This window comes from Lacerta agilis, chromosome Z (assembly GCF_009819535.1).
Source record: "Lacerta agilis isolate rLacAgi1 chromosome Z, rLacAgi1.pri, whole genome shotgun sequence".
NCBI lineage: Eukaryota > Metazoa > Chordata > Lepidosauria > Squamata > Lacertidae > Lacerta > Lacerta agilis.
Window position 1 is genome coordinate 622,940 of NC_046331.1, and position 16,742 is coordinate 639,681.

The window sequence follows — 16,742 nt, forward strand, 5'->3', positions numbered from 1 at the left end:
AAAAGCTGCAAAACTTTGAGCTTATCCTCAAAAAAACAGGGCTTTTCCCTTTGCAAAAAAAAGCTGCGCCACTTTCAGCTGATCCTCAAAAAAGCAGGGCTTTCCCCCTTTCCTCCTCTAAAAACTAGGTGCGTCTTATGTTCGCGTGCGTCTTATGGAGCGAAAAAATACGGTTCTGCGTGCAGTTATTGCAGGATGTCTGAGGGTGAAGGGCCTTCAACGCTGCATTTTTCTTATGCATTCAAGGGTCGTGCAAAAGACAGATGTATACAAAAGTACGCCCCCTTCCCTGAAAGATAGATAATACTTTATCCGGCTATAAGCCCACAAGGCAAAACAAATCAATCAATAAAAACAGCATTTTACATTCTAAAATATCAACTAAAATATTTCAGCGCATAATCTCCTTCGCGTCACTTACAATCTCTAGATGCACCGTATTATGGCCTCGAAGATAAGGATGGTGCTTACTAGATTTTTAATAGTCATGCAGCATTCCACGAAGTCTTTTATATGAAAGAACTTTTATATGAAAGAACTGAAATCAGGAATCTGGCAACCTGTAATGTTCTATAAGAGTAGATAAGCTAGATGCAATTCAGGTGGTTTAGCAACCATTTCCAGAATGATTGAACTCAGAATCCTTGATCGGGGAACAATGTATAAAGGGCAATTAAATAAGATATGGTCAAGGGATTCTATTGATTTAAATAAGATATGGTATTGATTTAAATAAGATATGGTAAAGGGATTCTATTGATTTAAATAAGATATGGTATTGATTTAAATAAGATATGGTAAAGGGATTCTATTGATTTGTTATCACGTGCGCATCAAACAGAGGTTTTACCGCTAGAAAATCTATTGATCAGAACATTTGAGGGGAACACATTAAATCTGCGAATCTGTGCGACGCAACCGATAAGGTAGACAGATATCGAGGTATCTGGGACATAGGTGTAATGCCCAGATGTGAGGGCGATCTGGCTTCGACATCTGTAGCCCCATTGATCGCCCCTTCCCGGAAACTTTCGTACACCACCGGCGATTCAAAGGGACAGCGAGAGTTATAAATACCGTTGCGTTAGCCGGCACCGAACTCTCTGCGGTGTGTTGTACACCCGAGAATATCACACAAGTTGCTGTCCTCCGTGAGGAAGAATTAGTTTCCCACTGAAAAGAGAGACAAGCAACTCCTTGCGGGGCTTATTAGACCCTCAAAGAGATGCTGTGATTGCGGCTTTTGCCAGAAGTTTCATCTTACACTTATACAAGGGGCAGCAATAAGAGAGGAAAACCCTGAAGAATACACTTCAACGCTCCTAGATAACTGAAGAAATCTATTTCGGCACAAGAGTGCTACACTAGGCTTTTTCTTTAAAAAATTCCCAGCATGGCACGAATGTCAGGAATTAGCATCCAGGAGAGATTTTCCTGCAGACCCTGATGATTTGGTCACCGAATCAAATTTTCCGCTTATGGTTGGACAGGGTTCTCGAAGCTACCAACTTGATACACTGCCACCAGATGTGAATGTACGTACCAATTTCTTTATTACAGCGCCAACATTGGTTATTTGAGTTCTTATACATCTTGGCAGTGTAACAAAAGTAAAACATTTTGGGATATAGTGTATAAAGAACTTAAGAAAATGTTGGAATATTCTTTCAAGAAGAAAATAGAATTGTTTCTATTGGGTATGATGGACAGAGAGATCAAGATCAAGACCAAAGATAGGCATATAATCATGTATGCGACCGTCTCAGCAAGGTTGTTAATAGCTAGAAATTGGAAATCTCAAAAAGTACCTAGCAAAGAGGATTGGCATTTAAAAATGCTAACATATTATAATTTGGCATCCAAATATGAAGAACTAAAAGGAATAAACGAGATAGAGAGAGAGGAGAAGTGGAAATTATTCAAAGAATATATGAATTTGTATGTGGAGAAGGCCAATCTCTTAGTAGAGTATTAAAGACCTAAATAATAGAACTTAATGATAAAGAAGAGATAATAGAGCATGCAGATGGAGGAAAAGAAGATATGAATACAGTAAGGAGTAGACTGAGAAGTAACAAGGGGTAAGGGGGTGGGTAGCTATAGAGGGTGGGGTACGAGGAGGGAAATTAAGAAGAATTAAACCTCAAGCCTCAATCACTAAGGGGGAAGAAAGTCTGAAGAATCAAGTGAAGCCGGTAAAAAAAATTACACTCTGCATTGTACTGTCGGATGGTAATATTCTTATAGCTGACAAGATGTTATAAATTGGATTAATTGACCTGTGAAAGCCGCAAGAAGCTCAAGCGAGATAAAAAATTATCCTATAAACACCATGAAGATTAACAGATCTTTTAGATTCACCCGAGAAGCTCTTACGCTAAGTACGATGATTATGGTAACTGAGTTTATTTACTAATGTAGGGCTGATTTCAATATATGCAACTTGCTGCAAAAAGCAGATCTGGTTTTTAATCCTCCGAGAGCTCAAAGACACCGCTTAGATTTTCCAAACTGATTAAACGGTCGGCAAAGGAAAGGGGGGGGAAAAAACACACTATTCGTTTCTGATGTACGAAGAGCTCTACGTACCGTATTTTTCGCTCCATGAGACGCACTTTTTTCCTCCCAAGAAGTAAGGGGAATCATAGAAGCATAAGAGTTGGAAGAGACCACAAGGGCCATCCAGTCCAACCCCTTGCCAATCAATCAATTATCGAATCATAGAGTCGGAAGAGACCACAAGGGCCATCCCAGTCCAACCCCTTGCCAATCAATCAATTATCGAATCATAGAATCATAGAGTTGGAAGAGATCGCAAGGGCCGTCCAGTCCAACCCCTTGCCAATCAATCAATTATCGAATCATAGAGTCGGAAGAGACCACAAGGGCCATCCCAGTCCAACCCCTTGCCAATCAATCAATTATCGAATCATAGAATCATAGAGTTGGAAGAGATCGCAAGGGCCGTCCGGTCCAACCTCCTGCCAAGCTCTTATGGAGCGAATGGTGGTCCCTGGAGCCGACCTCCTGCTTTTTAAAAAAAAAGAAAGAGAGAGAGGGGAATGTTGAAAGGACCCCGCTCAGCAGCTGATCAGCAAGAGATTGGGAGAGAGATAAGAGTCCCGGCTCCCTTTTGGCCCTGCCCACTTGCCCAGGCCTCCATTGTTGAATGTGCCTGCAGAGGGACGCTGTTTGTTCCCTCAGCCACATGTAACTGGCTGATTAGATGATCCTTCTGCAAACTGTAGAAAGGGCTCCTTAAGAAGCTGCAGAAATGTGAGTTGAACCCCATAAAAATGGGGCTCTTCCTCTTGCTTTCCCCCCTTTGAAAAAGCTTTGCTCCGCCCCCCCTTTGCAAAAAAAGCTTTGCTTTTCCCCCTTTGTAAAAGCTTTGCTTTCTCCCCTTTGCAAAAAAAGAAAGGTTTGCTTTCCCCCCTTTGCAAAAAAAAGCTGCAAAACTTTGAGCTGATCCTCAAAAAACAGGGCTTTTCCCGTTGCAAAAAAAGCTGCAAAACCTTTAGCTGATCCTCAAAAAAACAGGGCTTTTCCCTTTGCAAAAAAGCTGCAAAACTTTTAGCTGATCCTCAGAAAAACAGGGCTTTTCCCTTTGCAAAAAAAGCTGCGCAAATTTGAGCTGGTCCTCAAAAACACCAGGGCTTTCCCCCTTTCCTCCTCTAAAAACTCGGTGCGTCTTATGGGGCGAAAAATACGGTAAATGTTTTACTATGGTGAGATCTGCCGGGCCCAAATGGGAGTCCGAAACGCACTCCGTCAACACGATCTTGCACTCAGGGATACCTCCTTCTTCTCTGAGAACAAAGATTAAGCACCGGTTGTTGAGTGAGAAAACCGAAGACTGGGAGACCAAGAGTTTTTCATGGATTCTCTGGGACTAAGTAATTACCTTGTTTCTGTCAAGGAGCAAGTTCCCCGCAAATCAGACTGAAAAGCGGGAACGGGGTTTGACTAATTGTGCCCTAAAGCCTAGAACTTCTAGAATCAGGGGCCATGGCTGGTGTTTTTTGACAATAATGTAAATAGACAGCATCTTAAAAAGCAGAGACATCACCTTGCCAACATAGTTCAAGCTATGGTTTTCCCAGTAGCAATGTACGGAAGTGAGAGCTGGACCATCAAGAAGGCTGATTGCCGACGAATGGATGCTTTTGAATTCTGGTGCTGGAGGAGACACTTGAGGGTCCCATGGACTGCTAGAAGATCAAACCGATCCATTCTGAAGGAAATCAGCCCTGAGGGCTCAACGGAAGGGCAGATCCTGAAGCTGAGGCTCCAAGACTTGGGCCACCTCGTGAGAAGAGAAGACTCCCTGGGAAAGACCCTGAGGTTGGGAAAGATGGAGGGCACAAGGAGAAGGGGACGACAGAGGACAAGATGGTTGGACAGTGTTCTCGAAGCTACGAACGTGAGTCTCACCAAACCGCGGGAGGCAGGGGAAGACAGGAGTGCCTGGTGTGCTCCGGACCATGAGAAGAGAAGACTCCCTGGAAAAGACCCTGATGTTGGGAAAGATAGAGGGCACAAGGAGAAGGGGACGACAGAGGACGAGATGGCCACCTCATGAGAAAAGAAGACTCTCTGGAAAAGACCCTGATGTTGGGAAAGATGGAGGGCACAAGGAGAAGGGGGCGACAAAGGACGAGATGGCCACCTCATGAGAAGAGAAGACTCCCTGGAAAAGACCCTGATGTTCGGAAAGATGGAGGGCGCAAGGAGAAGGGGGCGACAGAGGATGAGATGGTTGGACAGTGTTCTCGAAGCTACCAACATGAGTCTGACCAAACTGCGGGAGGCAGGGAAAGACAGGAGTGCCTGGCGTGCTCTGGTCCATGAGAAGAGAAGACTCCCTGGAAAAGACCCTGATGTTGGGAAAGATGGAGGGCACAAGGAGAAGGGGACGACAGATGAAGAGATGGTTGGACAGTGTTCTCGAAGCTACCAACGTGAGTCTGACCAACCCGCGGGTGGCAGGGGAAGACAGGAGTGCCTGGCATGCTCTGGTCCATGAGAACAGAAGACTCCCTGGAAAAGACCCTGATGGTGGGAAAGATGGAGGGCGCAGGGAGAAGGGGGCGACAGAGGACGAGATGGCCACCTCATGAGAAGAGAAGACTCCCTGGAAAAGACCCTGATGTTGGGAAAGATGGAGGGCGCAAGGAGAAGGGGGCGACAGAGGACGAGATGGCCACCTCATGTGAAGAGAAGACTCCCTGGAAAAGACCCTAATGTTGGGAAAGATGGAGGGCACAAGGAGAAGGGGACGACAGAGGACGAGATGGTGGGACAGTGTTCTCGAAGCTACCAACGTGAGTCTGACCAAACCGCGGGAGGCAGGGGAAGACAGGAGTGCCTGGTGTGCTCCGGACCATGAGAAGAGAAGACTCCCTGGAAAAGACCCTGATGTTGGGAAAGATGGAGGGCGTAGGGAGAAGGGGGCGACAGAGGACGAGATGGCCACCTCATGAGAAGAGAAGACTCCCTGGAAAAGACCCTGATGTTGGGAAAGATGGAGGGCACAAGGAGAAGAGGACGACAGAGGATGAGATGGCCACCTCATGTGAAGAGAAGACTCCCTGGAAAAGACCCTGATGTTCGGAAAGATGGAGGGCACAAGGAGAAGGGGACGACAGAGAGCGAGATGGTTGGACAGTGTTCTCGAAGCTACCAACATGAGTCTGACCAAACCGCGGGAGGCAGGGGAAGACAGGAGGGCCTGGTGTGCTCTGGTCCATGGGGTCACGACTAAACAAGAACAAACTGATGGACCTCCATTTTGTTTTTTTTTGGGGGGGGGAGATGCTGGACTAGATGGATCTTATCTGCTAACAGTGGGATATTTCAGGGCCCTATTTTTGGACTGAAAATTCAAGTCTGCCCTAGTATGGATTGATTCGTGTTTGCTGCAGCATCAGGGCAACGGTGATGAAAGACAAGAAGATGAAAGCACAGCGGCATCCCATTACAAATCTATTAACCGCCCCCCTTTCCCTTACACGATGCTCTTTATAGCTAGCTCCTCAGAAGTAAGTACTTCGGGTGAAAATTGTTCCTGGCTATCACAGGCCCGTTCCTTCGGCAGCTCGTTCAAGCAACTCAGAGACGCGCCTAGGAGTTGCCTCTAGATCTCTACGGAGGGACAGCTTGAAGAGCACTGGCAATTTCTGAACAAGCAATCAAGATCTGGCAGACCAAAAACATCCATCTTTTTTTTTTCCAAATTATTCTGCAATCCAGCTTGTCCCAGTTGGCTCTGACATTTTGCAAACCAAAAAGTGTAATAGTCCTTAGAATCTCTCAGGGAGCACACATATTCTATTCCAGGAGTCAGCAAACTTTTTCAGCAGGGGGCCGGTCCACTGTCCCTCAGACCTTGTTGGGGGCCGGACTATTATTTTTTTTTGCGGGGGGATGAACGAATTCCTATGCCCCACAAATAACCCAGAAGTGCATTTTAAATAAAAGAGCACATTCTACTCATGTGAAAACACCAGGCAGGCCCCACAAATAAGCCAGAGGTGCATTTGAAATGAAAGCACACATTCTACTCATGTAGAAACACCAGGCAGGCCCCACAAATAAGCCAGAGGTGCATTTTAAATAAAAGCACACATTCTGCTCATGTAAAAACACCAAGCAGGCCCCACAAATAAGCCAGAGATGCATTTAAAATAAAAGGACACATTCTGCTCATGGCAAAACACCAGGCAGGCCCCACAAATAACCCAGAGGTGCATTTTAAATAAAAGGACACATTCTGCTCATGTAAAAACACCAGGCAGGCCCCACAAATAAGCCAGAGATGCATTTAAAATAAAAGGACACATTCTGCTCATGGCAAAACACCAGGCAGGGCCCACAAATAACCCAGAGGTGCATTTTAAATAAAAGCACACATTCTACTCTCAGGCAGGCCCCACAAATAACCCAGAGATGCATTTTCAATAAAAGCACACGTTCTACTCATGTCAAAACACCAGGCAGGCCCCACAAATAAGCCAGAGATGCATTTGAAATAAAAGCACACATTCTACTCATGTGAAAACACCAGGCAGGCCCCACAAATAACCCAGAGATGCATTTTAAATAAAAGGACACGTTCTACTCATGTAAAAACACCAGGCAGGCCCCACAAATAACCCAGAGGTGCATTTTAAATAAAAGGGCGCATTCTACTCATGTCAGACCATCCACGGGCCGAATTGAGAAAGCGATTGGGCCGCATCCGGCCCACGGGCCTTAGGTTGCCTACCCCTGCTCTCGATCTCTATGGAGGGACAGCCGGAAGAACACCGACGATTTCTGAACAAGCTATCAAGTGAAAATACATTTTGCAGTCCAAAATATATTCTGCAGGCCAGCTTGTCCCACCTGGCACTGACATTTTGCAAACCAAAAAGTCCAACGGTCGTTAGAATCTTTCAGTGAGCACACATATTCTTCTCCGATCTCCCTTTTTTTTAAAAAAAAAAAAGGTTTCCTCTCCTCCCTGGCAGACATTCATATCCGCAGCATGCTCAGAGTCACTCTCTAGTAGTAATACGGACAGCAGCCGGCTGGGGAAAATTTGCAACATGAGCCGTCCGACACCCACTTGAGCCAGGAGCAGACTGCTGACTCAAGAGGCAGACGGTGACCAGCGGAGGCCCGGGTTCCAATCCCCTGCACGTCACTTTACAAATACATACAAACGCACACGGTCCGAAAGAGTAAATCCCAGTTATTCGGCAGCCCAACCCCCCACAAACAGGCTCAGCTTCACGTCCATTCAAAATACATTTCTCACTGAATAACGAAGAGAATTCTCCGAAATTCACAGATGAAGCGACCGTCAGGCCACTCTTCCAAATGGAAAGGCTGCGGGCCCTTGGAGAGAGGGCGTGGGGCCGGCAGCTGTTCCAAGAGCATTCTAGACTAGGGCAAAAGTTCATGGTGGCTATCAATTTATCCTCCGTCTCTGCAGCGAGAGGGCACTAAGCCATGCCTGCTCCTTGGGAGAAAAGCAATGACAAGCCTAGACGGCATCTTCAAAAGCAGAGACATCACCTTGCCGACAAAGGTCATAGAATCCTAGAGTTGGAAGAGACCCCAAGGGCCATCCAGTCCAACCCCCTGCCAAGCAGGAAACACCATCCAAGCATTCATAGAATCCTAGCGTTGGAAGAGACCCCAAGGGCCATCCAGTCCAACCCCCTGCCAAGCAGGAAACACCATCAAAGCATTCATAGAATCCTAGAGTTGGAAGAGACCCCAAGGGCCGTCCAGTCCAACCCCCTGCCAAGCAGGAAACACCACCCAAGCATTCCTGACGGACGGCTGTCAAGCCTCCGCTTCAAGACCTCCAAAGAAGGAGACTCCACCACACTCCTTGGCAGCAAATCCCACCATCCAACAGCTCTTACTGTCAGGAAGATTCTTCTTCTTCTTCTTCTTCTTCTTCTTCTTCCCAGTAGTGATGTACGGAAGTGAGAGCCGGATCATCAAGAAGGCAGATCGCCCAATCATAGAATCCTAGAGTTGGAAGAGACCCCCAAGGGCCGTCCAGTCCAACCCCCTGCCAAGCAGGAAACACCATCCAAGCATTCCTGACAGGTGGCTGTCAAGCCTCCGCTTCAAGACCTCCAAAGAAGGAGACTCCACCACACTCCTTGGCAGCAAATCCCACCGTCCAACAGCTCTTACTGTCAGGAAGTTCTTCCTAACGTTTAGGAGGAATCTTCTTTCTTGTAGTTTGAATCCAATGCTCCGTGTCCGCTTTTCTGGAGCAGCAGAAAACAACCTTTCTCCCTCCTCTACATGACATCCTTTGATATATTTGAACATGGCTATCATATCACCCCTTAAGCTTCTCTTCTCCAGGCTAAACATACCCAGCTCCCTAAGCCGTTCCTCCTAAGGCATCGTTTCCAGGCCTTGGACCATTTTGGTTGCCCTCCTCTGGACACGTTCCAGCTTGTCAGTATCCTTCTTGAACTGGGGTGCCCAGAACTGGACACAGTCTTCCAGGTGAGGTCTGACCAGAGCGGAATACAGTGGTACTATTACTTCCCTTGATCTAGATGCTATACTCCTATTGATGCAGCCCAGAATTGCATTGGCTTTTTTAGCCGCTGCATCACACTGTTGACTCATGTCAAGTTTATGGTCTACCAAGACTCCTCGATCCTTTTCACATGTACTGCTCTCAAGCCAGGTTTTTTTTGAGGATCAGCTAAAGGTTTGGCAGCTTTTTTTGCAAAGGGAAAACCCCTGGTTGTTGTTTTTTTGAGGATCATAACCCGTGACGAACGCAACACGCAACGTTCGTAACAAAAGGTACGGCTGTAATAGAGAAAGGAAATGAAATAAAAGAATTTTAAAATAGGAAAGAAAAACCGTTCAGTCATGAATTCATATGGTTCTAACAACTGGTCTAAAATTTATTTATTTTTTGCCAAATAATATTTATTGTATTTTCAAAAAAAAGAAAAGAAAAATAAACATCTACAAATACACACTAACAACAACAAACAACTAAACACAATAGAAAAAAGAAAAACATCAAAAAATAAACACAAAAAGAAAAAAAATACATCACCATACTAAAAATAACTCCATTTTCTTATCAAATTTAGGCACTGTGAGTCATTATTGCCTTCAACTTCAAAAATATATACGTTTTTCTAACTGCGGGATTTTGCTCCGCGTCAAAATGCTGAACGGTGCAAAAGTGCAGGAATATTACATTCGTTTCCTTTGCGTCTCTACAGCAGAGGTCATTATGAGTGAGGAAAGAACTTGCTATTCCAAAAGAAATCTCCAGGCTCCCCGACTTTGTTGCCGAAAAGCAAGAACAGAATATCATCATGTTTATTTTGATAAAGTATTAAAAAAAAATTCTAAGACGTTTATTGCTTTTAAAAATATAGAGGGGGGAAACGTTCAAAGATTTTCCTGGATTAAAAAGTAGTCTTATACCCCAGAATATTCACTATATGAAAAGATACTGTATTTTCCAGCGTATAAGACGACCCCCAACTTTCCCAGTTAAAATACAGAGTTTGAGATATAATCGACTGCAGATTCTCTACCCGGCATACAAGACGACCCCCGACTTTTGGGAAGATTTTCCTGGATTAAAAAATAGTCTTATACCCCAGAATATTCACTATATGAAAAGATACTGTATTTTCCAGCGTATAAGACGACCCCCAACTTTTCCAGTTAAAATACAGAGTTTGAGATATAATCGACTGCAGATTCTCTACCCGGCATACAAGACGACCCCCGACTTTTGGGAAGATTTTCCTGGATTAAAAAGTAGTCTTATACCCCAGAATATTCACCATATGAAAAGATACTGTATTTTCCAGCGTATAAGACGACCCCCAACTTTTCCAGTTAAAATACAGAGTTTGAGACATCCTCGACCGCAAATTCTCCACCCGGCGTAGAAGACGACCCCCGACTTTTGAGAAGATTTTCCTGGATTAAAAAGTAGTCTTATACCCCAGAATATTCACTATATGAAAAGATACCGTATTTTCCAGCGTATAAGACGACCCCCAACTTTTCCAGTTAAAATACAGAGTTTGAGATATACTCGACCGCAGATTCTCTACCCGGCATACAAGACGACCCCCGACTTTTGGGAAGATTTTCCTGGATTAAAAAGTAGTCTTATACACCAGAATATTCACAAAAAAGATACTTCGTCTTCTCATAAAGAGAGCTACTGTACAGTACAAGGTTGATTTACTCTGCACACAAAGGGAATATAAAGTCTTATGATCCGCGATTAGGCCTATAGGAGCAATCCATTAAAGCAGGCATTTGATCTTTGGGAAATTCCGACTACCTTTCACTAAGTATTTTGTCAAATGTTAAAGAAGTCTACTTCATTTTACGAAGCCTGAAAATCTGGCAGCAGCTTACAATAATGCTGCTTCAGGCAATTTTAAGCACCGGGATCTTATTGACACCGTTTCAAGTGGGAAGACCCTGTGAAATGGCGATCCGGAGCACATTTTAAATCAACATTATTTAGCGCTAACCCTAGCTTGTCACAGCACGATCCTCACCTAGCATCCAGGTGAGGCATCTGAGGAATTATTTCCCTTCCATATTCTAAGGTGGCGCAGTGGGTTAAACCGCAGAGCCTAGGGCTTGCCGATCGGAAGGTCGGCGGTTCGAATCCCCGCAACGACGGGGCGAGCTCCCGCCGCTCGGTCCCGGCTCCTGCCCACCTAGCGGTTCGAAAGCACGTCAAAAGTGCAAGTAGATCAATAGGTACGGCTCCGGCGGGACGGTCAGCGGCGTTTCCGTGCGCTGCTCTGGTTCGCCAGAAGCGGCTTAGTCCTGCCAGCCGCATGACCCGGAAGCTGGACGCCGGCTCCCTCGGCCAATAAAGCGAGATGACCGGCCGCAACCCCAGAGTCGTCCGCGACTGGACCTAACGGTCAGGGGTCCCCTTTACCTTTATAAACTACTTTATAAACTAAACGGCGTTTCCGTGCCCTGCTCTGGTTCGCCAGAAGCGGCTTAGACCTGCCGGCCACATGACCCGGAAGCTGTACGCCGGCTCCCTCGGCCAGTAAAGCGAGATGAGCTCCGCAATCCCAGATTCGGACGCAACTGGACCTAATGGTCAGGGGTCTCTTTACCTTATCAAACTTAAAACCATGGAGAGACCTGGTCTGAATAGAGACATTGGATTCTTATCCCATTATACATGATATCGCTATTTTTTAGCCATCTCACCCCTTGCTTTTTCCTGTAAGACCGATGGCAGTCGTTAAAAGCCATACCTATCAGCCAATCCGCCAGTCCCACCCCCCTTCTGAGTAATACCCCTCCCCACCCTCTCACTATATATAAGGGTCTGGTGTCTTCTGTTTCAGTGTCTCTGAAACATGCACATGGAAGCTCATACCGAGAACAAACTTAGTTGATCTCTAAGGTGCTACTGGAAGGATTTTTTTTAAATATAAAAAGCATTCATATTTAATAATAATAATAATAATAATAATAATAATTTATTATTTGTACCCCACCCATCTAGCTGGGTCTCCCCAGCCACTCTGGGCGGCTTCCACCAAACATTAAAATACATTCAAAATATAAATTTATATTATGTATTATTGCATTTTCATATTCTGTTGGAAGCCGCCCAGAGTGCCTTCTGCTTGCGAAAATACTTGACATTTTCCTTTCATCCTTTGTATTATTTCCAAAACATTCTAAAAACCCGGACGCAGCCTCAATTCGTAGCATGCCGTTGTTTTACCTCCAGGGTCATTTTCAGGAAAATCTGAAAAAAAATATTGTTTCAATCCGAGCAAACATTCAGTTTTTAGAAGTCCGTAATAACTGTGATAATGACAGACGCAACGGAGTAGATGCAGAAGCAGAGACTGAAACTGATACTGATCATTACAGCTCAAAATAGGATTCTGATTCAATTTCATGCCCATTCACTGAAATTTAGTCCCACTTCCTTCTTCAGTTGTGAGAATGTGTGAGAATGTTTTTTTAAATACTGTGGAGAGGAAATACGAATAATTGTTACTTCTGGATTTTTAAAACTTGTTTTGTGGAGAGTTTTTGTTTTTTGTTCCACATAAACAAGTAAACAGTTCAGGAGACGGTTGCTCCGTTTGTTACAAATACAAATAAATATGATTTTAAAAGTCAATTCTGTTTGTAACAATTGTTTGGATACGCTTTATTTTTAATATGCCAGTTGTGATAATTTTATGCCCATTCAAATTGTCCATAGCCACCCACCACGGAAAGAGCACTGCCACCCACGTCCCTTGTCCAAATAATAATAATAATAATAATAATAATAATAATAATACAGTGGTGCCTCGGGTTACGTACTTAACTGGTTGCCGTTCGTAACCCGAAAAGTACGCAACCCGCAAATCCTCGACCGCAGATTCTCCACCCGGCGTATAAGACGACCGCCGACTTTTGAGAAGATTTCCCTGGATTAAAAAGTAGTCTCATACGCCAGAATATTCACTATATAAAAAGATACCGTATTTTCCGGCGTATAAGACGACTGGGCGTCTAAGACGACCCCCAACTTTTCCAGTTAAAATACAGAGATAATCTATTAAACATGGGCTGCCTTCAGAGGGTTAAGAGTTGTTAAATAATAATAATAATAATAATAATCATTTATTTATACCACACCCATTTGGCTGGGTCACCCCAGCCACTCTGGGCGGCTTCCCACAAATATTAAAGCACATGAAGGAAATAAATAAGCACATTTGCATACCACCCTTCATCCGAAAAATCTCTGGGCATTGAAAAATAACATTAAAAGCACAAAACGCATCAAAATAAAAATGAAAGAAATCCAGAACCTACCTGCCGGAGACACATTTAAAAAGGAATCAGGTGGTTTCACCCACAGCGTCACCTGCATACAGGTAGATAGGTGGTCGCGATTAAGGGAGACCTCCAATGACAGGCCTAGGCAAACTCCGGCCCTCCAGACGTTTGGGGACTACAACTCCCATCATCCCTAGCTAACAGGACCAGTGGTCAGGGATGATGGGAGTTGTAGTCCCAAAACTTCTGGAGGGCCGCCGTCGATGCATTTGAAAAGGGAAGCAATTACCGCAGGGGAAGGGGGGGGCAAGGAGGTATTTTTAATGCCACGGGGGAGGGGTGACATTTGGGGGGATAGCGGGGGGGGAGGGGTGACATTTAGGGGGTGAGCGGGGAGGGGCGACATTTAGGGGGGAGGGGAGGGTGACATTTAGGGGGCGAGGGGTGACATTTAGGGGGGATGAGCAGGGGAGGGGTGACATTTAGGGGGTGAGCAGGGGAGGGGTTACATTTTGGGGGGAGGGTGACATTTAGGGGGTGAGGGGGAGGGGTTACATTCAGAGGGGATGAGCAGGGGAGGGGTGACATTTAGGGGTGAGGAGGGTGACATTTAGGGGGTGGGGGCGACATTTAGGGGGATGAGCAGGGGAGGGGTGACATTTAGGGGGGGATGAGCGGGGGAGGTGACATTTGGGGGGTGTTATCGGGTGGGAAAGTGCCCCCCCTTCCAGAAAAGTCATTTAGGGGGAGGGGTGACATGGGGTGAGCGGGGGGGGGAGGGGTGACATTTAGGGGGGATGAGTGGGGGAGGTGACATTTGGGGGGGGATGAGTGGGGGAGGTGACATTTGGGGGGGTCAGTGGGTGGGAAAGCGACCCCCCCTTCCAGCAATGCCAATTAGGCCACGCCCCTCCCCACACGCAGGCCCCTCCCCCGGCAGCGACCCCCTTCCAGGAATGCCAGTTATGGGGAGGGGGGGACATTTAGAGGGGGTGAGCGGGGGAGGGGTGACAAGCAGTTGGGAAAGCGACCCCCCTTCCAGCAATGCCATTTCGGCCACGCCCCTTCCCACATGCCGGCCCCGCCCCCTCCTGCGACCCCCTTCCAGCAATGCCAGTTAGGGGGAGGGGGGACATTTGGGGAGGGATAAGTTGGTGGGAAACGACCCCCTTCCACAAAATGCCAGTTAGGGGGAGGGGTGACATTTTTGGGGGGGGGATCAGCGGGGTGGGAAAGAGACCCCCCTTCCAGCAATGCCATCTAGGCCACGCCCCTTCCCACACACCGCCCCCGCCAGCGACCCCCTTCCAGCAATGCCAGTTAGGGGGACATTTAGAGGGGGTCAGCGGGGGGAGGGGTGACATTTGGGGAGGGATAAGCAGGTGGGAAAGAGACCCCCCCTTCAAGCAATGCCATTTAGGCCCCGCCCCTCCCCACAAGCCGGCCCCGCCCCCTCCTGCGACCCCCTTCCAGCAATGCCATTTAGGGGGAGGGGGGACATTTAGAGGGGGTGATAGGTGACACTGGGGGGGATAAGCAGGTGGGAAAGCGACCCCCCCTTCCAGCAATGCCATTTAGGCCCCTCCCCTCCCCACGCGCCGGCCCCGCCCCCTCCTGCGACCCCCTTCCAGCAATGCCATTTAGGGGGAGGGGGGACATTTAGAGGGGGTGATGGGGTGACATTGGGGGGGGATAAGCAGGTGGGAAAGCGACCCCCCCTTCAAGCAATGCCATTTAGGCCCCGCCCCTCCCCACAAGCCGGCCCCGCCCCCTCCTGCGACCCCCCTTCCACCAATGCCATTTAGGGGGAGGGGGGACATTTAGAGGGGGTGAGCGGGGGGGGGGATAGGTGACATTGGGGGGGATAAGCAGGTGGGAAAGCGACCCCCGCTTCCAGCAATGCCATTAAGGCCCCGCCCCTCCCCACACGTCGGCCCCGCCCCCGCCAGCGACCCCCTTCCAGCAATGCCATTTAGGGGGAGGGGGGACATTTAGAGGGGGTGAGCGGGGGGGATAGGTGACATTGGGGGGATAAGCAGGTGGGAAAGCGACCCCCCCTTCAAGCAATGCCATTTAGGCCCCGCCCCCTCCTGCGACCCCCTTCCACCAATGCCATTTAGGGGGAGGGGGGACATTTAGAGGGGGTGAGCGGGGGGGGATAGGTGACATTGGGGGGATAAGCAGGTGGGAAAGCGACCCCCCCCTTCAAGCAATGCCATTTAGGCCCCGCCCCCTCCTGCGACCCCTTTCCAGCAATGCCATTTAGGGGGAGGGGGGACATTTAGAGGGGGTGAGCGGGGGGGGATAGGTGACATTGGGGGGGATAAGCAGGTGGGAAAGCGACCCCCCTTCAAGCAATGCCATTTAGGCCCCGCCCCCTCCTGCGACCCCCTTCCACCAATGCCAGTTAAGGGGAGGGGGGACATTTAGAGGGGGTGATAGGTGACATTGGGGGGGATAAGCAGGTGGGAAAGCGACCCCCCCTTCAAGCAATGCCATTTAGGCCCCGCCCCCTCCTGCGACCCCCTTCCACTAATGCCAGTTAAGGGGAGGGGGGACATTTAGAGGGGGTGAGGGGGGGACATTGGGGGGGGGAATGAGCGGGGTGGGAAAGAGACCCCCCCTTCAAGCAATGCCATTTAGGCCACGCCCCTCCCCACACGCCGGCCCCGCCCCCTCCTGCGACCCCCTTCCACTAATGCCAGTTAAGGGGAGGGGGGACATTTAGAGGGGGTGAGGGGGGGACATTGGGGAGGGGGGAATGAGCGGGGTGGGAAAGAGACCCCCCCTTCAAGCAATGCCATTTAGGCCACGCCCCTCCCCACAAGCCGGCCCCGCCCCCTCCTGCGACCCCCTTCCACCAATGCCATTTAGGGGGAGGGGGGACATTTAGAGGGGGTGAGCGGGGGGGGGATAGGTGACATTGGGGGGGATAAGCAGGTGGGAAAGCGACCCCCCCTTCCAGCAATGCCATTTAGGCCACGCCCCTTCCCACGCGCCGGCCCCGCCCCCTCCTGCGACCCCCTTCCACCAAAGGGTGACATTTAGGGGGGGGAAATGACATTTAGGGGGGTGGGAAAGCGACCCCCCCACCCCAGCCAAGGCCATTGAGGCCCCTCCCTCCCCCCTTCCAGAAACGCCATGGAGGGGGGAGGGGGCGTGGCCTGAGGCCCGCCCAGGTGAAGAGGCCTCTCTCTCCCCTCAGGTCGCCGCCGCCGCCGCCGCCGTCCGGCTTACCCGCTGCCTTCCGCGAAGGAGTCGCCTTTTCCCGCCCGGGGAGGGGGGGCGCTCGTGACGCCTGCCCCCCTCCTCCTCCGCTGCCGCTCTGCCCCGTCAGCCAGTCAGTCAGCGGACGCCACTTCGACGCCCCTCGCTACCCGACCGAGCGCCGAGGAGCGCATGCG

The 16,742-nt window shown here is 48.5% G+C and overlaps 1 protein-coding gene across 1 annotated transcript in view; it reads right to left on the reverse strand.

The window, feature by feature from the left end:
• The window catches only part of LOC117040426 (serine/threonine-protein kinase Nek6-like), an 89,140-nt gene that overhangs the window by 65,462 nt on the left and 6,936 nt on the right, over positions 1–16,742 (reverse strand). Inside the window, exon 2 of the mRNA XM_033138204.1 lies at positions 16,576–16,711. Within this exon, the coding sequence (XP_032994095.1) occupies positions 16,576–16,711 (136 nt within the window). The remainder of the gene's footprint in view (positions 1–16,575; positions 16,712–16,742) is intronic.